This window comes from Hypomesus transpacificus, chromosome 21 (assembly GCF_021917145.1).
Source record: "Hypomesus transpacificus isolate Combined female chromosome 21, fHypTra1, whole genome shotgun sequence".
NCBI lineage: Eukaryota > Metazoa > Chordata > Actinopteri > Osmeriformes > Osmeridae > Hypomesus > Hypomesus transpacificus.
In genome coordinates, this window is record NC_061080.1 from 6350385 (window position 1) to 6374032 (window position 23648).

Sequence of the window (23648 nt, forward strand, 5' to 3'; positions counted from 1 at the left end):
TAATGGTTGTGGTGTGGGGGCAAATGGTTTAAACAACATGGCATTGCTCAAATGTGGTGAAGGATTATCTCTGCAGATATATCTCTTTTGATTCATCACCACAGTCATGGGTCAATTATTAATGTATCCATTAATCTCAAACATGGATGGAAGTGTTTTATTGAACGAGATTAGGGCATGCAAAAAGCTATGTCATTTATTACACTGTTTCAGTCCGCCTACTGTATTCACTATAATATTGACAAACCCAGCTTTATTGTGTTGTTTCCCTGGTAAGTGTAGTCTATCTACATCCTATCACATTAACATTTGACTTTTACATTTATTTGTTCAGCAATTACAAATTGTGCATGCAGTAAGTGCAGCAGATAGTCAAGGAGGTAACGAAGAATAACAAAGGCTTATGCACTGTTTTAACACAAACTGTAGCGCATGCAGCCCTGCCCCTAGGGAAAGGTTATATATATCGAATCTCTCTCAAGGACATCCCTGTGATGTTAACCACCACTTTTAGCAACAGAGTCATTTGATCTGCTTATGTTGACGTTGTCAGTGGTGCATTAAAAAATTAAGACAAATATACAGTCTAGTAAAGTACAGATATTGAGATATATAGTACATGAACTGACTGGTTTGAACTAAGAATGATCAGCAAGCTACCTACAAATGCAGTTGATATTATGTTGTTAACCTTGGACCATTGAGCAAAAGGTCCCAATGTTTTCTAAACTTTTTCTAGGCTTACATCTCTCTTTCTCTCTCTATGCTTCCCCCTGAGGTCTTCATCTTGTATTTCAAGCCCAGCATTTTCCGTTGCATCCTGCTCCGCTGGGTTCGAATGCTGGGATTCGTCATTGTATATGGAATGGTTACACTAAAGATGTACCGGTCAGTTCTGAAGTCAAGCTTGATCATTAGCTGTGTTTTGTGAAAGTCCAATCTAAGGATATGTTGTATCAGTTAAATCTCTTGTATGTATGTGGTTTGTATTCCTTAATACCAATACAAACAGTAGCTTACAGTAGTGTGTGTCCACTGAATGATGTATTTTTGTGCAAACAGGGTGCTAAAGGTGTTCCTCTCCCGCACGGCACAAAGAGTGCCCTACATGTCCAGTACTCATCTGCTGAGGATGCTGGGAATAATGGTGATGACTGTCAGCTGGTTCCTATGCGCATGGACCATTGGTGTTCTACAGAATCGTGACCGTAATGTCCCTTTGCTGATAACCTTCACAACATCAGATGGGCAAGGCTTCAGCCTGTGTGACCTTGATCGTTGGGACTACATGATGGCAGTAGGTGAGTGGACAACATGTTAACATGACAACAGATGAAGTTTTGGCTTTACAGTTATTGAATCTAAGGTCAGTCAAAAGAAAATCCCAATAAATTAGCTTTAAATGAGTGTACTTGAGTCAGAACATTGACTCACTTTGCTCAAGCAGTCACATTTGCTCATGATAATTGACAAATAACCTCAAGGATCACAATGACTCTTGCTTAAAGACTTGTTGCTCTTGTTGGTTAGTGGTAACTGATTTAAATTGTTGTACTCGCTGTGAAATATATATATATATTTTTTTTTACTGTTGCTTGCTTTTCTACAGGTACACTTGCACTTATAGCGATTTATGTTGTTTAATTGTAACTTAACTACATGCTCTTATGGTTCTTCCCTTGGGCACTTATTTTGGTTGTTCACAATGTGTGCTTCATGTTTTGGCTACCTGCAATGTTTTTGGGGCCATCTTGTTGTTATTATCAGTGGCCTATGCACTTTGTTAAGCTCTCTCTTGGAAGTCGCTTTAGATAAAATGAATGACCCTTTGTAACCAAGGTCAAATTCTTAAGATAAAAATATATTATTTTTCATTATTGTTATCTCTAATGAAAGGTGGTACTTAGCACTATCATATATAATAGCTAAATCCCTCATTAGTATTACTGAAATACATAAACTGAAGCATGAATACATTGGAGTGCTTCATCTGATTCCCACGATTTGCGCCAATGATGTATAACATGTGTAGCAGTCAAAAAAATGTATTTGTTCACATTTAGTGCGTTGTAACTGGGGGAGGAGGGGGCAGCGTTTTGGGCCCGCGGGCGGGCCTGGACGAAAAACAGGTTTTAAGTACCGTTGTGCTCCCGGAACAAGTGCATCTTTAGCTTTGCCTTTTCATGAAGGTGGGGAGATAGTCAGTGTCTCTGATGGAGGTGAGTAGATGATTCCACCATTGGGGGGGCAGACAGGAGAAGAGCTTGGGTTGGGAGCAGGCACTCTTGAGAGTTGGGACCACCAGACGGTTGTCAGAAGAAGACCGAAGGTGGCGGGTGGGGGTGTATGGCTGGAGGAGAGACTGGATGTAGGCAGGTGCAGTCCCGTTCACTCCTCAGAAGGTCAGTACCAGGGTCTTGAATCGGATACGGGCCGTGATGGGTGGCCAGTGAAGGGAGATGAGGAGCGGGGTAACAAGGGGAGGTTGAAGACCAGCCGGGCTGCTGCGTTCTGAATCTTCTGGAGAAGGCGGGTTGTGCATGCTGGGAGACTGGCGAGAAGCGAGTTGCAGTAGTCCAACTTGGAGTAGCAGCTGGGTAGAATGCTCAGACAGGTATCTCCTGATCTTCCGGATGTTGTAGAGGATGAATCTACACGACCGGGAGACTGCAGCAGTGTGGGCCGTGAGTGAGAGCTTGTTATCCATGGTAACCCAGAGGTTCCTGGCAGAGGATGAAAGGGTCACTGTCGCAGATCCCAGGGTGATTGGAGGAGGGAGTCAGGTGGCTGAGCGGTTAGGGAATCTGGCTGGTAATCTGAAGGTTGCCAGTTCGATTCCCATCCGTGCAAAAAAGACGTTGTGTCCTTGGGCAAGGCACTTCACCCTACTTGCCTCGGGGGATTGTCCCTGTACTTACTGTAAGTCGCTCTGGATACGAGCGTCTGCTAAATGACTAAATGTGAAATGTGATTGAGAGATTGTGGGAGATGGAGGGTTTGGCTGGGATGATGAGAAGTAAGAAGTTCTGGCGAAGTTCAGTTTACATAGTGACTGTCGACGGATTCTTCTTCGATTTATTTAAGTTAGTCATTGGTTTAAATAGAGTGATATACTCCAAGCAATCCTCTTGACTGTGTTCTCGAATCTACAGGCCTCTCATTGGGCACATTGGCCGCCATACACACAAAGTGCTGGAATTCTCCCAATGTGAAGACTCTATACCACCTGCGTTCAGGAGGGCTCCCTTTACAGTCCGCACTGCCGCTTCAGCTGCTCCATTTCTATGAGGTGAGTCGGCAGGATGGATCTTCCAAAACCATTTTGTGCCATTCTTGGCCGCCTTTCCCTCCACTCCTGGCCTTTCCAGATTCTCCAGGAACCGATAGAGGTCTTCAAGGGCAGGCTTAGCCCCGACAAAGTTGGTGCCTGGGTCAGACCATACCTTGCTGGGGTGCCCCCTCAGTGATGTAAATCGTTGATACGCAAGCAGAAATCCTTCTGCAGACATGTCACTGACAATGTCAGGATGAATAGCTCTGGATGCGATGCAACTAAACACGATACCCGACACCCTCAGCCTCACTCTCTTCTTTACCTCATCTTTCACTTCATATGGCCCAAATTGGTCCACAGCAGTGAACTGAAATGGAGCTGCTGGCGCGGTTTACTCAGGTGGTAGGTCGCTCATTATTTGTTGACACCATTTTGCTGTCACTTTCCTGCAGATTACGCAATTATCCAGTACTTTTTTGACAATCCTTTTTTGACAATCCAATACAGTGTACCTGCTTTACCCTCATGATAAACATTGTGGGCCTCTCGTGCGAGCAATGCAGAAATCCACGCATCTTGAAGGAGAATAGGCACTAAAGATTTGTCTTCTCTGAAGACCTGAATTCTGCCGCCCCAGAGAAGGAGTCCATCTTTGTGCCTAACCACTACTAACCGGTTGAGGGTAGTGTCAGGAAATGTTGTTCCTTCTTGAGCTGCCAAGCAGAGAGTTCTGAAGGCATACTCACAGTCTTCAACATTGAGCACAAGTGTTTTAGATTCTTCTTTTGAGGGTGATGCCTCCCACTTTGATTTCTTTCAGGTCTGGTCTTTAAGGCCTAGCCTGTCTTACCCAAGCAACAACATTCACCAGCCTGGACAAGCAGCTAATTCTTCTGGTGAGAGGATCTGGGGCCTCATGTATAAAGGATTGCACAGCTTTCATACCAGGAGATGGCTTATGGCCAAAACTCGAAAAGTACCTACGCACAGAAATATTCACATTTCTAATTGGTTGTTCCCATTCTTGATTGTGATTGGCTATATCGCGTTCCATACCGTTGTAAAATCCAGCATAACTTTACAGGGTGTCCTCATAACATTATTTAACATTCCATATTACTGCGCATTGAATATTTCAAATAAAAAAAGACGGCAAAGGTCTGGACATCTGGCTGTTGCGTGGCAACGATTTATGTAGGAACTATACTTTGTAGTGGCGGAAGAATGACTGTTTATTATTAAACTATTTTGTTTCAAATTGTTTTTATTTATGAAACCATATCAAATATTTGTAGTAACAGTTTTAGAAAAGCAATAAGCCCCGCGAGTCCACTTTGCGCCGTGCGTAACAATTCCCCTTACCTGTTCTAAAATCAGCGCAAAACACGGCTTCTTGGGGCTTATTGCTTAAGTATAAAACCGGTCGTACGCCAGGTCCTGCGCACCTTTCCTTTATAAATCCCAATCAACGTGAGATTGAACGAGCCACTGACCCCGCCTTGCCTCCTCCCATAAATGAATATGCAGATGGACTATAAATGAGCTCCTGAGGTCATTTCTTTGTCTGAATTACCGTACTTCTTTGAATAAATGCGCATATAAACGTTATTTAATAAATGCCGCAGCGTTTATTCGAAGAAATACGGTAAAATGGCTAAACACGCAAAAAAGAAAAAAAATCACAGACTGTGAGATTGAGGTTCTGACAACAGAGGTGGAGGCGAGAACATTTGTCATGTTTGGCGGCCTGTCATCAGGTATTAGCGACAAAAGAAAGTCGGCGGAGTGAGAAACTGTCACTATTTGCAAGCTTTTTGTGCGTACGCAACATTTATACATGAGACCCCATTTGTTTTTGATCTCACCTCCTCCATCAATGACAACAGGCCTGTTCTCATCTTTCCTCTCCTTCTGAAGAAATTGATCGAAGCCATCAGGTAGTTTGTCTTCCTCTTCCACATATCCAATACCTAAACCCTCATTGTCTTCATCTTTCAACTGATTTGGCAGGACAAATGTTTTGTGGGTCTCAAAGGGCCTCCTCGTTGTGGGGTCTGCTACTCCTGCCTCCCACATTGCGTAGACTGAAGCCATGGCTTCAGAGAAAATCCACCTGCTTGCAGAATTTCCTCAACCTCTTTGGTCACTTTGCTCAGTCTGTTTGCAATATTGTGGGATGTTAGGACATCATCCATGTAGCTATCTTCCTCCAGTACCCTTCGTGCCTCCTCCAGGTGAGTTGCAACTGTATGCCTAGCCTCAACCATGGTGTCTTACATGTGAACTGTCTTGGTCATGAAGGGGACCTCAGCAGGGATCTCCTAATATTTGATGGCAGCTATTCTCATAAAACGAGCAAACTATGTCTTCGACTCATGGGCCGTCATGTTTACTTGCTCAAACAGATCAGGGGGGTATTCGTCGCAGCTCGCTAAGTGGTTTAGCGAGCTAATTCTTAGGCTAAGATAAAACACGCCCCTCTTTGTGGTTCGTGGAAGCAACTTTTGATAAATCACCATAGTAACATAAGTGTAGCTGGATGAGCTTGCCACACCCCCGGGAAAAAAAACATGGCAGCTCCTTTTTGAGAGACCCAGTTGACGAAGGAGCTATTTTAGTTTGATTAGCCTTTCATACCGAAGGAGTTCTTCACGATCGCCAAGAACCTCTGTGTCACACGGATGAGTTCCTGTTTGAGTGATATCGATTCAGCCGACAAGGGCTCATTTATTTGTAAGACCTTCTCGGGCCGCACATTGCAAATCTCACACGCCGCAGCAGAGCTTTAACTGTGCTTCAGACTCTCTGCATAGCCTTGAGGTGTTTTGCGTCAGGTACAATTTTATACAGTGTAGGTGATGCAGAAAACGTTGGCAAAGCCGCAGCATGCGTTGCTGTAAAAAAAAGTGTACTTGGCGCTCAACCAGCTGATTAATAAATTCATCGTATTCCCAGGCCATGTCCCAGTCAATGACATCAAAGAGGGATTTTATGCAATTGCAGGTAATTGAATAAATAAATATTTTACCATTTCATGAAAATGCATTCCTATCACTATTCATTACGGAGCTTATCATTATGCAGAGTTTCCTAATGTCATTGGCGCAGTGGACTGCACCCATATCCGCCTTAAAAAGGCCCTGTGGGCCAAATGAGGCCAGTTTTGTGTATAGAGCTTTTCACAGCCTAAATGTGCAGGTACTTGTCAAGGACAATTTTCCTCAAATTACATTGCTCTAAGAACAATCATTTGTCTTTGACAATAGAACTTGCAATTGCCTGCTGTAGGCTACCAATATACTGTACAATACCCATGACTTGACTGAAATTAATCTTAGATGATCTGTGACTCCACCTGCCTGATCACAAATGTTGAGGTCAAGTGGCTGGGGTCTGTCCACGACTCCCGGATATTCCGAGACTCCACACTATGCCACAGCTTTGAGCAAGGTATGGCAAATCTCATGTCATTCAGAAATTGAATATTTCATGTAGAGGTGATCCAACATTGTTCATATCATATACTAGGTAACTATGATGGGCTCCTAATTGGAGACGGGTTACGCCTGCAGGCCCTGGTTCATGACCCCCTATCCCGAGCCAGCCCCAGGCCCTGAAGTGCGGTTTAACGGTGCTCTCGCTAGAACGAGGGCACGGATAGAAATGACCTTTGGCCTACTAAAAGGCAGATTTAATTGTCTGCAGGGGCTGAGGGTGGAACCGGACAGGGCCTGTGCGATCATGGTGGCATGTGCCGTGCTCTACATTGTGGCCACACTCAGGAGGGAGAGGGTCCCAGTGATCGTGGCCCATCCTGAGGACGATGTGGAACCGATCCATCTAAATGAGCAGTCTGGAGCGGCTGCAAAGAACACAATTGCCCAGCATAATTTCAGATAGCTGTCCAGATGACTTTGGGTAATGTTGGACTCATTTTATGTTCTTTATGTTTGCATGTTTCATTTATATGGTTAGCTACCCTGTTTGCTTGTAAGTTACCCATTAATAGTCCATTGTTTCGCTCGTCGTTGTCTAGGGGGTAATATCAAGGCTAAACCAAAGGCTACACTAAGCAGCGGCAGGCCCTGACAGGTGAAAAGTGGAAACAGAAGACGGGAACACTCACCCCACTCCAGTAGACTCCCACCCCGGTCTCCAGGACAGCCCAAACCGCCGTTCGGTTCGGCGGACAGCTCGCTCTCGGTTGGTTGGGTTGATCAGCGTATATAGATTTAGTCGGTATGTTAAGCACGGCGTGTGCAACGTAATATGGATCCGCAGACGTGGGTAAACAGAAAACACAGGGGGACAACCGGTCGCGTCGATCCGGGAGTTTAAAAACAATAAATTCCTCCCCTTAATTACCCGGGCCCCAATCGAGACACCGTTCCAGTCTCCTCCAATCACCACCATGTGTAAGGCCGCCGTGCCACTAAGGTTACAATTAAAAGTTACTCCTGAGACAGGAATCTAAACCTCCCTCTCACCCTGCCACTAGGCGTGTGCGTAACATCCATTCTCAGCCATCATCGAGTCCATCCATCCTGACCACCACCTCTTCCCATCCAGTCTGGTTTGAACCTCCACTGCCAAGGACCAAGGCAGAATGCACCAGATCATTTGGTCCCACCCTGACCTGTTCCACTCCAGGACCAGCAGGAGAGCATGCAGGATCATTGCTGACCCTTCCCATCCTGACCACCACCTCTTCCCATCCAGCAAAAGGGTCCAGTCCATTAAAACCAATGGACTCACAAACAAGAGTCAGGTGGTTGAGCGGTTAGGGAATTGAGCTAGTAATCAGAAAGTTGCCGGTTTGATTCTTGGCCATGCAAATTGACAAGTGGGCAAGGCATTTCACCCTACCTGCCTCGGGGGAATGTCCCCTGTACTGTAAGTCGCTCTGGATAAGAGCGTCTGCTAAATGTAAATGTAACAAGGGGCTCACAAACAAGCCCCCTGCACCACACTGACTCTGGGACCCCCGCACACAATAGACTGCAGTTTGCATCCTTATTCATTCAATTAATTCTGATTCTGAATAGATGAACATGCTGAAGAATAATGTAAGAGATCCATGTTGTACAATAAAGCCTTTTTTTCTCCCCCCTTTATTGGTTATCCTGTAAATGAAGGTGCACAAGAAATACGATTTTCAGTTTAATTACAATTCATGGCAAAGCTCACAAATATTTTTGCCAAAGCTTTGCTTTACAGGGTTACACTTACATTCAGCTGCCGTTTAAGCAATTTAACCTCCAAATCCAGCTTCATTGAGCTTAAGTGGAGGTTGTGAATTTTGGCACGCAAGTAGCGCTTATGTAGTGTGCGCACATCTTCAGTGTCAGTCTGGAAAAAAGCAAACCATTCATAATTTTGTTCAGTGTGGTGGTCAGATGCCAACTAAACTCAGACCTCACAATGTGAAGGTATGTAATGAGAACTCACCTCCCCATCCCCAGTTCCCAAAGAGTGAGAGGGGCCAGGCTCCGGCGGATCAGGCCGTGGTCCAGCAGGATTTGCCTAAAGGAATGCGTTGATGTAGTGAGTGCCAGGAGTGAGTGGGATAGGAGTATTAGTTAACACAACTTGCATTTACCAAATCACTGGAGAAGGTGGAAAGAGTGTCCTCATCGTCTAAACTGACCGCCTGTTAGTGAATTAGGAATTATTAGGAACTGTATGTTTAGAATCATTACACAATGATGCAGCAATATCAACTTACATCAGTGGGCTCCTCTCCCCTGACCAACACATTGGGAGGTGGCTGCAGGAGTGTGATCGAACCTCCGGCCACTGCAAAATGTGACTATGGTTAACCAAATGACTAATTATGAAGGAAACTCATAGAATGAAGTGCACCTACCTTGGACATATGGATTCTCTCCTGCCACCACCTCTCCAGAGGAGCTGCCCCCAGCTATGCCCTGCATGATTGGCCTACCCCTGTTATTGACCAGGGCCAGCTCCTCAGCAGGGGTTAGCTCAGGACCTCGGGGTCCTCCCCCCGTCTTCATCATATCCGCCTTTTTCTTGTTTGCCAAAAGATGAAGGATATGACACTGACAAGGTTCAATACATTACCATGGCACATATTGTATTGACTCACCAGCCTGAATGATGTTCTTGTGCTTCACTTTAACTTGCTCCCAAGTTATTTTAGTGGCTGGGTTGAAACTACATGGGGGTTGAAAGCACTCATAATTATATGACAGTGTTTTAGTACACCATACCATATCATTATTGTTTAAAATGATTAAAGTGGACTCATGATACGGAGAGAATCTAACACAATTTCTTTTCACTGCTTCAATTGATTGAATAATACATTGAAGCCTACATACATACTGTGATCCGCCCATACACAGATTTGCACATATTCAAACTCATACTTCTATATGGTCATCTACGCATGCATATGCACATATATAGTACATGATAAATAAGCGCTTTCAGTACATACATCATCATAAGTGTCTATGAATTCATATCAATAAGATACTCTTTGGCCTTGGTTTTATCTAGGCCTACTTATTCTGTAAGAGTTGAGATCATTATATTCGCTAGCAAGATCTAATTCGATGATTAATTTCCAAGCCTAAGATCACATTTAAAGAAATGTGATCTGATTGGGTTAATGAGGCACTTAAGATGAGCCTACACATTTTCCCAAAACTTACGCATTTAGCTTATTGGCAATTGTTTGCCAAGCTGCCTGTCTTGCTTTGGCAGCAGTGGCGGTGTTTGACTTAGCCATTGTTATTTCTTTTTAGTCTTCGTAGAGACTTGTGATTATCGTTTGCTCTGATGGCAAGAATGTCACCGCTCTCACTTTAACGTTGGTCATTTCCGCCATAATACCGTTAGAAAATCACAGTTTTGGTGATCAACCTTTACTGCCTTTTGAATTAGGACGTGCACGTGCAATTTCCCTGATAAGTTTAGCCTGATTGAAATTAACCACATGATTTGGATGCGGATCAGCTAAAGTGACAATTGATTAACTTAGCTTCAACCCTTACGACGAACGGGCCCCAGGGTGTGCTCCGCCCACTGTCTTTCCAAGAGGGGCAAGTCTCCTTTCTCTGTGACTCATGAGCAACTCAATCTGCTCAGGTCTCCTCAGCTCATCAAGTTCAACTTCTGGGAAGAATCTCCTTAGCTCTTCAGGCCTGACAGCTTGGTGAACTTTGGCGATGTCCGTCAGCCCATAACAGATTAGTTCATCGGCCCTCTCAGTCCCTTTGGAGGTTTTGATTCGAACTCTCAGGAGGTATCTTCTTGTGGCTACTTTGGTAGTCATTCCACCCACTCCATGCACAAGTGTGATCTTCTCACACCTAAGATTCAATCTGTTGGCTGCTTTATGTGTGATATAATTGGTGTCTGAAGCCAGATCCACAAGTTCTCTCCATCCACTTTCTTTGAGGAGGCTCACCTGGTTCTTAGCTGGACAGCTGACCTTTGACGAATTATTGGTGAAGGCCTTCCTGCACTTCTCAGCTAACTCAGGGGTAAGTTCATCCAAGAATCTTTTCTGTTCCTCAGTTAAACCAATTATGTCTCGTTGTTTCTCAAGTTCACGCCTCTTGCTGTTCCCTCTTGGACAAAGAAGAAAGTGGTGATCTGAGGGGCGTCTCTTTTTGCAGTCTACATTCCCGCACAGGTGAGTGTCTCTGCAGCCGTCATCATACTTATGATACCCTAAGCACTCCCTGCACGCACCAATCCTTTCCACAGCAGCTTCCTTGTCTGACACCTTCAGCCCCCTGAACTTCTTGCAGAAGAAAATCCTGTCCTTATGTCTCATCTCCGCAGATAATGCTTCCCTCCTCAGCATCCTCTTTCTTTGTGGCTTGAGTTGAGGCATATTTCTTGTTAAATGTCCTTTCTACTTTGTCTGAACCCTGGCTTGTCTGTGATTTGTAGGTGCTCTAGCCTCTCGAAGATCTCTTGCTTCTTCAGAAAAGCTAACAGCATGTAAAAGTGCTTATCTTCAGTGGCATCATTGCTAGGATCCACCATGAACATCAGCCAGTCCTTCTTCAAACCCTCAGGAAGCTTGCTCTCTAAAGGCCCACCACCAGTGGGATTTTGATGGCGCCGGTACTTCCTAGGTCTGTGAGGTCAGCGAGAGCTTTTCCAATGGTCTGAATGAGGTCTACTACTTTCCTCGGCTGATTTCCTCTGACTGGCTGAATATTCTCAAGCTCATCTACAGTTTCTAGAGCAATGGTACATTTGTTACCATACCTATTTGCCAGCACTCTGCCAGCCGAAACTTTGGTGCATCTCTAACTGCTACATCTTGAACCTCGCGTGATGATTTAGTAGTGGAGGTCTCAAGAACACCACAGCAATGTAAAACCAGGTTCAATGTCCTCAGATGGAGGGGCAAGAAAAATTGGCAGGCAAATCCAAAAGTAGCCAAAAGCCTCCTCTGCTGATTGCAAATTTGTCTGAAAATTATGAGAGAACAAGTCAGGTAAGCTTGCATCTTTATAATAAGCGCCGCAATTAGCTGCGAACCGCCGCGATTAGCTGCAAACCGCCGCGATTACCTGCGAACCGCCGCGATTAGCTGCGAAGCGCCGTGATTAGCTGCGAAGCGCCTTTTTCCTTTTGCCGCCCATGTTATCAAATTGGACCAGCCACACAGGCTGCGAATTGCTGTGAAGTGCCGCGATCCTTTCGACAGATGGTCGAATTCTTCCGCAAGCCGCTTGAGAATTTGGCTGTAGGATGATAAAAACACCATATTCTAATGATGTATTTGGATAAACATGTTATTAAGATTTTATTACATTAGGTGTAAGCAACAGTTCAGCCTATCACTTAAAGGTATGGTAAGCAAGTTTTGCGAAGCTAGCTATTTTAGCTTTTGTTTGACACAATTCAAACCAAAATATCCCACCCCAAAGATTCAAAACCAGTTCCTCAAAACTACAGTAACGCATTGAGTGCAGGGGCAGAGTGTGCGCAGGTGGGTAGGTAGACGGACAGGTAGCCTGTCCAATCATTAGTCAGAGTAAGGCTTAATAATTGGTTGTGTTGTCTTTTTCTACAGAAACTAGTGATAACAGACATTCCAACTCTCCTGTAAGTTCCTGTAGTCTTCCGCATTTAATAGGCCCCCAAATTATATACAATATCCCCAAAATATATATACATATATATATTCTTTTTTTGCGAGTGTCAGAGAGTTCAATGGTCATTTCTGATGGTAGACCAACTCTAGAGAAATGGAGAGAGTCAGAGACAGACTTGGTGAGAGATTGAAGCAGCACACGTCCTGATTGGTCTCACTTTGTGCTAACTATTCGTTTTCTCGGTTCTCCAGTTCATCCATAAGTTCGATTCAGTTTAATGTCTGCAGCACCATGGCAGAGTGTCCAAATAAAAAAGTACAAAATGCACTGTATTCTTTCGTAATGTGTGTAAAAGAAAAAATGTCTTTGTATATACATGTTTTGTAGCTGTGTGTGTGTGTGTGTGTGGGGGGGGGGGGGCGACAGTAAAGCCACCTCCCTCTGAAATTAGTTTTTGCAGGTTGGGATGTCTGTGATAAAGCCACCAACAAAGAAGATTCGGTCAAGCGTACATACTGGACATGACACATAAAAAGCATTCTCAATGGTATGTAGGAGGGGTGAGCAGTGATGCCATTATCTGTTTCTGTTTAATCAAAAAAGTATCTGTATTCAGATATAAACTGGAAGTGGCTGAGCCTAATCCGGACTAAGTTTTAATCGTGTTTCATGACAGTTCATTTTTACACAATGGACAGAGACCATGTACAATTTCCATCAGCGAAGCTATTTATAACTGCTGTGAAATTGTATGCGCTGCTCAAATGGGAGACAGTCTAAAGCAGTCTTTGAAGCCAAATCATTTAAATATAGGCTACAGTAAGTGAACATGGAAATTGGTTCAAACCTAATTATTACTGATTGAACCACCCAACTAGGCATGGGCCGGTATCAGATTTTGATGGTAGGATATCCTTGAGAAAAAATACCACAGTATCACGGTATTGCGATAACAGCTCTAAAATATCTTTAGTGAACACAATGTAATTTTTATAAAATTGTTTGAACAGCACTCATGTCAAGTTAAATAGTTCAATTCTTATTTTTTTACTAAAAAAGAAGAATTCATTCATATTTGTCTGGTTTTTAACTCTGTATAACTCGAGACAACTATCAACTCCGCAGAAAATCTGCACTTCTCCGCGTGAGAAATGGTTGAAATGCATGAGTCTCACAGCAAATGCGTGACATTTGAGACCTGTAGTAGGCTAATCTACAGAGCCCTGAAGGGACCTTTGAAAAAGAAGAAAAAAAGGACTCTTCCCGACTAGAAACTTTCTCGGACGCAGTTTACGGTGTGTGGATAGCATTACCTATAGCTTCATTACCTTCATTCAAGACACTGGCGTTCTTTTATTTATACACACACATCACAATGTGCAACGTTGACAACACTTATATTTAATAAAGGGTTATGTAGAGGCTAATTCCAATATAGCCATACCTATTAATATAAATGGCAAGTAAACGTGAAACTTTTTAATATATTGTGAATCTTTCTTGTTTGCACGTGAAACTTTTCTCGTCCGGACGAGTGTCCTTTTTATACATTTTAATTCTTTTAATTTTTATTAAGTCCCTTCATTCAGTGGCTCCGTACTAATCTGCTCTTCCCCATAAAAATATTTTTCTATGGCTCTGGTGCAGGGCCGTACGCAGGGCCCAAAAAATACTGAGATCATGAGTCAGAACTTCTTGGCGGGTTCGGGGGCATGCTCCCCCGGAATTTTTTTAAATTACATTATTTAAATATGGCCATTTTCTCTTATTGAGTCTTAAGGAGCAAAAACATCATCATTATGACTTTTGAATATGGGGCGGTGTGGAGCTTTTGAAATTTTGAGGTAAACATGGGGCATTCTGAGGCTTTTTGAAGGACCTTTATGGGACTCATGAAGTAAGGACAAGTTACCACAATTTTTTTTAAATTATTATATGGCAACGACGATACGAGCGTTCTGATTGGATAATGGGATAAACGGATCCGTATTGCCCTCTGACGTCAGCTTCAAAATGAGCGATATCGACGAGTCAGCTGCTGAGTTTTACTATCCAGATGATGCTGAAAAGCTTTGTCATCGAAAGTGAGGATGAAGACCAGACTCTTTGAATCACTTGTGTCGTTATTTTGTGATGAAATTAAAGCCATTTTAGCAGAACCATGTTGTCCGCTTTCTATCAAAAGTAATGAGTTGCTTGGCAACACATGAAACACACCGTGAGAAGACTTGAGAGCTAGCTACAATCAGCCTAAAGGTACCATTTATTTTCGTTTACAAAATGAAAAGAATCTAAAATTGCCATATAATAAACTACTTACTAACCTCGACCGTTCGGTCATGCCGGGAAATATCAAACTGAGGCTGGAACGTATCGACCGAGCGATAGCGAGTCAGTTTGATATTTCCCAATTGCCACAGAATTTCATTTTCAATCAATCACATCAATGACATATCAATCGCAAAATGAATGTTGATTCAACCGGTGGAAATTGATTGAAAACCGGTACTGACGGAGTTAACCAAACTTTGATTTGATGTTTCCTTATCTGAGTAGTACGCTGCTGCAATACAAATATTTCCACATGAAAATGAATCTTTCTTCTCACAGTCATCTGCCACTTAAACTTCTCTTAACCTACATATTTAGTTTGCTGCGCTCCTCTTCCAGTGACTGTAACTAACATAGGCTATTCACTAACAGTAGCGGTATGTCTATGGCGGTAACATCAGCGTCCGACTTGTGTTTGGTGGTTACCATAACGACAGTACGTTTTGTTGATGACGCGCAGCACGTATGTCCAAACTCTTGAGCTACTCGGCTCTTCAAGTATAAAATCACGTTACGGTTTGTGGGAGACCAAGATCATCGTCCTGCAGTCAGTTTCACGTGTACTTTATTTTGAGTTTATATACCACGATTTAAGCAACAAAAAAAACGTTGTACGGATTTAGTCTGGACAGTCCGGTTTTCCAGCCCTTTGTCCGGACCGCTGTTGCGTGTCTTCCTTTTCGCCCTTTTGTCCTCCTTTTTGATCCTTCCTGCCCATCGTTGTTACCACTCGCGTGGGCTTCAGTGCCAAAAAAAATACCTCCTTCTAATGATGTGTCGTTCGTGAACGATTCGTTCATTTTGAACGAATCATTAGTATGACTCGGGAGTAACGAGTAGTCTCAGAGAGCGATTCTTTCATTTTCTCGTGGCCGAGAAAGAAAAATAAAATAAAATAGCTAAACCTATAATTATCACTTGTAAACAAATATCATTCACATCTTACTAAACCTAGTCACGCGAAAGTAAATGAGGTAAACAAATCCTTTCTGTTTCCTCTTCTGAGCCTATGCAGGTCACGTAAAAAATTATCCAAAGACTCATACCCGGCAGATGAACGAATCATTGATCCGAAGACCCGGTTGTCGGAAGAACGAAATATTGATCTGAAGACACGGTTGGGAGGTGAACGATTTGTTCATCTGCTGGGTACAAGTCTTTGGATCGTTTTTCACGTGACCTGCATAGGCTCAGTACTGGTAGCTAGCAAAAACAGAAACAATTAGTTCATTTTGACTGGGTCTTCGGATATGGATCTTTGGATCGTTTTTCACGTGACCTGCATAGGCTTAGTAGTGGTAGCTAGCAAAAAAAGAAAGGTATCGTTCATTTTGACTGGGTCTTCGGATACAGATCATTTGTCACGTGACCTGCATAGGCTCAGAAGAGGAAACAGAAAGGATTTGTTTGTTCACTTTCACGTGACTAGGTTTAGTAAGACATGAATGATATTTGTTCACAAGTAATAAATACAGGTTTTGTTATTTTTTTGTACTTTACTTATAGTTAAGTGCAGCGTAATTGTTTTCCGTGATAATTAAATGCTAGTGTGATAATAAATGACCATTTCAAATCATGCAAACTGTCATGATACATTATTTTAATGCAGGAATTTATTTTAAAATGGTATCTGCTGGTTTACATTTACATTACATTTACACATTTATCCATTGATTTACATTAAATTGATTTACATTAAATTTTTCTGAACGAGATTCAGTAAAATGATCTGAACTTCCCATCACTACCTCCTTCAAACCTACGTGGAGTTCAGAGCTCCACTTTGCCGCTAAGGCCAGCACAGATCAATATAATGCCTTCTGCAAGCTCTGTTGCATTGATATAGATGTCAGTAGTAGGAGGAAAGGGGCTTTAGTGGTGGAGTACTGAAGGCGTCAACAACACCTTTGTTTTCTTGAATGAAAGCGTATCAAATCAAGGAAATACCGTGTCTACAAGAGCAAATTCAGACGGCTTTGGATCACAATTTACGGCTGCTGGATGAAAACTCTTCGGTCTTTGGATCGTCTAACTAGATAGCTTAGCTTTGTCGGATCGGGATGCCGAACTGCGCGGTTTGCATGGCGGGTGTTGCCCGTCTGTGCCAGGGAGATGTCATGTTATGTATGGAATGTTCTGCAGCCCGTGGATCACAACATCAAAGGAGTCGCGGCACTGTTGAAAGTGCGGTTTCTGGCGTCATTGTAGACGATCTGTTGTGTTATGCTGTCAGCAAAATGGACGTCGTTGTTAACGACCTTCTTGCTAAGGTATGTTGCGAAACCTATATGGACGAGGAAATCCAAAACAGTAAAAAGCTCCTCTATGAGGTTTGTGACCCCGGTGAAAGGTGCGGGAAGCGCCAGGGGGCTGGCAAAAGTATGTCCAACATGACAGACATTCTGAAAGTCCTACATACCATGGACCCTGACCAGGTGCTGATATTTGCCTCGGTAGCGTTTACCCGCGATCGACCTCACCAACATCGATGCATCCCTGTGCCTCCAAGAGCTAAAGCTTGTTCGACAAGAGATGGCAGCTATGCGTGACGCCTCTCAAGATGAGTTAAGACTTAGATCTGAATTTACCAAGTCCATATCGGACGCGGAACGCAATATTGCGAAGCTCCAAGCTGAGATTGTCGTCCTAAAAACAGAAGTGCAACAGCATCGCGACACCACCCCACGCTCTACTAGAGCCTTGATGGCAATCTTCATATTAGTGATATAGAGCTGCTCCCTGAGGACTTTTACTTACCACAGCAACGCGCATAGATCTACGTCGTGGTTAGATCACTGTGTTTGTTCTGATTCATTGCACCAGAGTTTCTGAAATTCGTGTACTTGATTTTGTGTCCTCAGTCCCCGTGTTAACATACTCAGTTGACGACCTGAAATCTTCAGCCAGTAGAATCAATTGGGAACGTGCGTCTCATGATGTTTTGTTGCAGTATTAAAACTGTATTGAAAACCTGAGTTGAAAAACGAACAAAAGTCACAGGGAGTCTCTTGACAGTTTTTTATGTGAGATCTTCCAAAAACTACAGGAAGCGTCAAAAACGTATTTTCCTGGTAGGAAACACACTGTGTACCACTCGATTCCCAATTGGAATTAAGTTGTCAAGGAATATCACAGTGGTACTCGGGTTTGCTTTCACTTTGTGGCGAGATAATGGTCGACCTAAACATGGAGCCATCTCGGAGCTCATGCGAACCTCAAGGGTGAAATTTTAATATTCCCTTAGGCAATGCTGCCGTACTGAGGTCCAACACTGGGCCAACACGCTGGCAAAGTGCTTACATAAGGGGGGAAGCAGGGGCTTCTGGTCTGCCCTCCGCTCCCAAAATGGCTCCAAATCCAGTCTACCTAGTACAATTGACGGACACTCTGGTATATTGTTGAACTCTGTCAATTCCACTGTATATAAGTCATGCGTAAACAGTGCAGTTCAGTCAGGTGTCCCTAACAACCCAGGAATGTTTGTTTCTGTTGATGAAGTATGTGACGCCATTAATGCGCTGTCCAATGGGAAAGCATGTGATGTTGATTGCATTTCAGCGGCGCATCTGAAGTATGCAGGTCCCCGGCTGCCTGGGTTGTTGTCACTGTTGTTTTCTGCTGTGCTCCGACATGGTTATGTTCCACCTAGGCTACTTAACATTGTTCTCATTCCAATCATTAAGAAGAAAAATGGCAACGTGACTGACAGAGACAGCTATCGCCCGATAGCGGTCTCCAGTCCGATTTGTAAAGTGTTTATCACCGGATAACCAGTTTGGTTTTAAGAAACAGCATGACACTGACTTGTGTGTATTTGCGCTGAAGGAGGTAATTTGTTTACATTTACATTACATTACATTTACATTTAAGCATTTAGCAGACACTTTTATCCAAAGCGACTTCCAAGACAGAGCTTTACAAAAGAGCATAGGTCACTGATCATAACAACGAGGTAGTCCCAAACATTGCAAGCAGCCAAAACATGAAGCATACATTGTGAAAAAACTAAACAAGTGCCAAAAGGGAAGACCTATAAGAGCATGCGGTTATACAAGTTACAAATTTAAACAACATGAACCACAAAAAGTGCAGGACTGTACCTGTAGAAGAACAATCAACAGTAAAATATTTCACAGCGAGTACAAGACTTAACTTTGTTATAACTAACCTACAAGAGCAACAAGTCCCTCAATAAGAGTCATTGTGATCCTGGAGGAAACTAACATCAGGTCCAGCCAAGCATTCCTAAGTGCTGTTGTACTCCCGGAACAAGTGCGTCTTGAGCCTTTTCTTGAAGGTGGGGAGACAGTCAGTGTCCCTTATGGAGGTGGGGAGCTGGTTCCACCATTGGGGGGCCAGGCAGGAGAAGAGCTTGTGTTGGGACTGGGCGGTCTTGAGCGGTGGGACCACCAGGCGGTCGTCTGAGGAAGACCGTAGGTGACGGGTGGGGGTGTTAGGTTGCAGGAAAGACTTGATGTAGTCGGGTGCAGTCCCGTTCACTGCTCGGAAGGTCAGTACCAGGGTCTTGAATCTGATACGGCGTTGATGGGTAGCCAGTAGAGAGATGAGGAGCGGGGTAACATGGGAGCGTCTGGGTAGACGTTACTACCAGAAACGGGGCTCCCCTTTATTTGTAGCCTTCCTTGACGCCTCCAAAGCATTTGATCGTGTTAATCACTGGTTGCTCTTTAAGAAAATTATCGACAGGAACATACCACTGTACTTAATACGTTTACTCGTAGCTTAGTACAATGTTTTGACCTTTAGAGTTTGTTGGGGCAATGTTGCTTCTGTATTGCTGCGACTCTTACTTGTAAACTTTCTATTACTTTCTTTCTCCATTTAGCCTCCGTTTTGTTGTTCTTACTGAATGATTTTTTTTTATTGGAGTCCTTTAAGACAACATTTAGTTGTTGTTTTGTTATAGGAAAGAATTGTGGTTTGTTCGCGTGGGCGACACCAGGGGTGTTATCAAGTAAATTGTTAGAAACTCAAACTTTAGATTTTACTGGGGCACGTGCCCCAGTAAAAAGGGTCCAACGACGCCCCTGGGCGACACATACAATGTGCAGTTTTCTTGAGTAGGCTATTCGTCTATACATTCGTTTATACAAAGTATACGCCCTTATCGCCCCACGTCTTATATTTGAAAGTGCATCAAGTTTATCGTGTAGCCAATATTCATATTAATAGATAACTGCATATCAATAGTGTTTGGTGCCTGCCGAAGATTATCCCCCTCCCCTCCCACCCTATTTTGAGACTGAATCATTCTGGGAGCTCATGTTGACGACTGTGCCACAAAAATGATTTTTTTCCAGTGACAAGGGAAGCAAGTTGTAGGGGGGGTCACATTTCGGCAAGCTCATATTTTGCCTGCCGAAAATCAACCCCCATCCCTATGTTGACACCTAATGTTCTGACACACCTGACAATAATTTGGGGAGCTCATGTTGACCAGGAACTGTAAAGTTACTAACAAACTTAATCAGGAATGAATTTCATTAATAAGGATTGAATTGTACTCAGTTGTACCCTGAATGCAATCTGTCTGTTACTGTAAGTTCATGATAAAAATAAATGTTTGTGCCACTGTTTCTCTAACAGTGACTAGGTTAGCTCGACATTTTATACTCCTCACATAACACACATATGACAGGGTTGATTCTCATATAAATTATATTTAAAATGTTTCTTTATCCTGAAACGACACTTGAGAGTTTTCATTTGTCTTCATAATCATGAGATATGTCATTGTACATTGAGCATATTTTTTCATGAGTAAACATTCTATAATGCCCCCATTTATGTCCATCACACAATGTCAAATTGAGCTGCACACACAGACACACACGCAGAAATATACATGCCCACACACACACAAACAGAGCACATACACTCACACAGAGAGAGAGACATACACACACATACAATCACTACATTAATATCTGATAGAATCACATTTAACAGTGAACGTGTAATTCGTTTTTTATGGTAAAGTTATAATGTTTGGCTGTGGGGCTACTTCTACTGATGGCTGTGGGGCTACTCCTATTGATGGCTGTGGGGCTCCATCTGGTGCATGATCTTCAATTCACTTTCATACACAGAATTAATTTCTATTTTATCCTCATATTCTGAAACCGGGAATCTTTCTCTCCCTTTTACTGTGTCTCACTCCCTTTCCATGTTAGCTCTAAGGTCATCTGAGCATTGAATATTTAGCTCATATTGCTTGTGGAGAATTGTGCATAAAGTTAGCTATACACTGTGACAGAGTTATTTCTCAGTATTGTACCTCCCCCAATGTGCAGTTGTGAGACGTAAAATGCAAGAAAAAGTGCATTATAGAATGTTTACTCATAATTTAAAAAAAATATGCTCAATGTACAATACCATATCTCATGATTATGAAGACAAATGTCTTCATAATCAAGTGTCATTTCAGGATTAACAAACATTGTAAATATTATTTTTATGAGAATCAACCCTGTCATATGTGTGTTATGTCAGGAGTATAAAATGTCTAGTTAACCAAGTCACCGCTAGAGAAACAGTTACACAAACATTTGTTTTTATCATGAATTTACAGTAACAGACAGATTGCATTTAGGGTACAACTGAGTACAAATCAATTACTGATTACATTTGTTAGTAACTTCACAGTTCCTGGTCAACATGAGCTCCCAAAATGATTCTCAGGTGTTCCAGAATATTAGGTGTCAAGATAAAGAGGGAGGGGTGATTTTCGGCAGGAAAAATATGAGCTTGCCGAAATGTGACCCCCCTATCCCCTACAACTTGTATCCTTTTTCACTGGAAATAAATACTTTTTGTGGCACAGTCGTCAACATGAGCTACCAGAATGATTCAGAGTCTCAAAATAGGGAGGGAGGGGGTAATCGTCAGCAGGCACCAAACACTATCGATATGCAGCTATCTATTAATATGAATATTGCCTAGATGATAAACTTAACGCACTTTCAAATATAAGACGTGGGGCGATAAGGGCGTATACTTTGTGTAAACTAATGTATGGACGAATAGCCTACACTCAAAAAAAATGCACACTGTACATCCAATAAAAAACTATTCATCCAGTAAGAACAGCGAAACGGAGGCTAAATTAATTACGAAGTGAATAGCAAAGTCTACAAATAAGAGTCGCAGCAATGCAGAAGCAACATGTGTGCGTTCACGAGCAGGGGGGTTTCATTTTGACAGGGAGTGTGAATTCGGCATAACACCGTGACCCAGACACACCAGCACATTTGAAGCACATTTTAAGTGCACTTATTTTATGGAGATCCAAGTGAATTACAACTGAAAACATTAGTGCCATTGTCCACATGACCTTTACATGACTGGGACTTAACTTTTGACTATTTCTCTTTCTGTTTTCAGCTGAACTGCTTTTTCTGTGCTGGGGCAGTTTCTTGTGCAGCGCGGTGAAGCCAGTTCCCTCCGCCTTCCACGAGCCTCGCTACATGGGCATAGCCGTTCATAATGAGTTGCTGCTTTCATCCATGTTCCACCTGCTCCGGTAACTATTGTGTGTGTGTGTGTGGGGGGGGGGGGGGGGGGGGGGGGGATGGAAAGTTTAAACCTGACCAAGTCCTAGTGTTGAAATGGGTTGGTCAAGACCGGGTCAAAGTGGGTCAGGTTGACCCACTGTGTTTTCAGCTAGTCTCAGATCTTTTTTTAAATCGTGCGCTGTCAGAAATATTAATCTATCAAGCATTGCACAGTCAGTGAACAAGTTTAAGAAAGCTTTATTGCTTGCGGCCGGCCCACAAGGAGACAAAAAAATCACACGCCATTGTGCTACAAAGTTTGTCTGCAAGCATGTTATGCTAGCTATTTAAGCAGCCCCGCTCTTTACTGTCATTGGCTAAGACAAAGGCATGCAAATGTTCCATGGCTAATCTTCATTGGCTCCCTTGCATAGACCTAGTGCGCGTGTGTGCGTGCGGGTTTACGCGTGTGTGTGATTACGACATCCACCCTGATTGAAACACAACAACAGGATCTCCGGTCCTGGGGTCGTAAACTCCTTCACATGAGGGTCCAGCAAATGGTCAACAGGCCTCGCACCCCATCTAAGTCCCTGTCACAGAGCATCTCCTTAAAATAAACCCCCAAAATCTTCTAGTCTTAACAAATGCTCACCCTTCCCAGGGTGATAAGAAAGCCTAGAGTGTAGTTTGGGGGGGGGGGGGGCTCTGTTATCTGCTGACAAAGAATGCTAAGCATCTGTATTATTCAGTATAAAACATCATATTCTTAATTTCTCCGACATGCGCACATGCGCAGCGCTAAAATGGACGACTGTTCTCTAGGTTAGGGACATGCAGACACAAAGTGGATCCTGCCATTGTGGAAGAAATTGGGATTTCCTGTTGCTCACAGTATTCACTAATCAATAGAACTAGTCATTGGATACTAGTTAGTATGTTCTCATGTAAGCTTGCTCTTAATAGGTAGATGGTGTCTATGTGTCAGGGTTAATAGATGTTTGGGGGTCAGGAGAAAGTACTGGCTAAACGTCACGCGTCACGATTACAAGGAGAGCTCCGACTATGAACTCTAGTCTGAGACTGTTGTAACGTCATTACTGCCTGACTGTCACTATCTATGTTTACATTCTTGTGCCCTATAAAAGATGGTCCTCCGGCCTTAAGAGCGGTGAGAGACATGGTTGAGACCAAAGCTTGGTGTTGTGTTGTCATTTATGGTCAGAAGACTGTTTTTTTCTCCCAATCTGCAGATTGATAATACTTGATAAAATCCAGAACTCAACTGAACTGACGGACAAAACACTTTATTTATCACCATACACTCAAAACAGATCACCACCAGTCTATTTTGGGGTTCTTAGGGCACGGGAACATGCAATTGCTAAAAAGTTGCATATTGCAACCCCCCCTTCCACTGATTGTGCAGTGAAAGACATG

At 43.1% G+C, this 23648-nt stretch overlaps 1 protein-coding gene and 1 pseudogene across 1 annotated transcript in view; both read left to right on the forward strand.

The window, feature by feature from the left end:
• Positions 1-23648, forward strand: part of gpr179 (G protein-coupled receptor 179) — a 66407-nt gene that overhangs the window by 16390 nt on the left and 26369 nt on the right. Inside the window, exons 6-8 of the mRNA XM_047043894.1 lie at positions 779-888; positions 1063-1301; positions 22099-22237. Coding sequence (XP_046899850.1) covers positions 779-888; positions 1063-1301; positions 22099-22237 — 488 coding nt within the window. The remainder of the gene's footprint in view (positions 1-778; positions 889-1062; positions 1302-22098; positions 22238-23648) is intronic.
• Positions 5451-7174, forward strand: LOC124483367 (annotated as a pseudogene).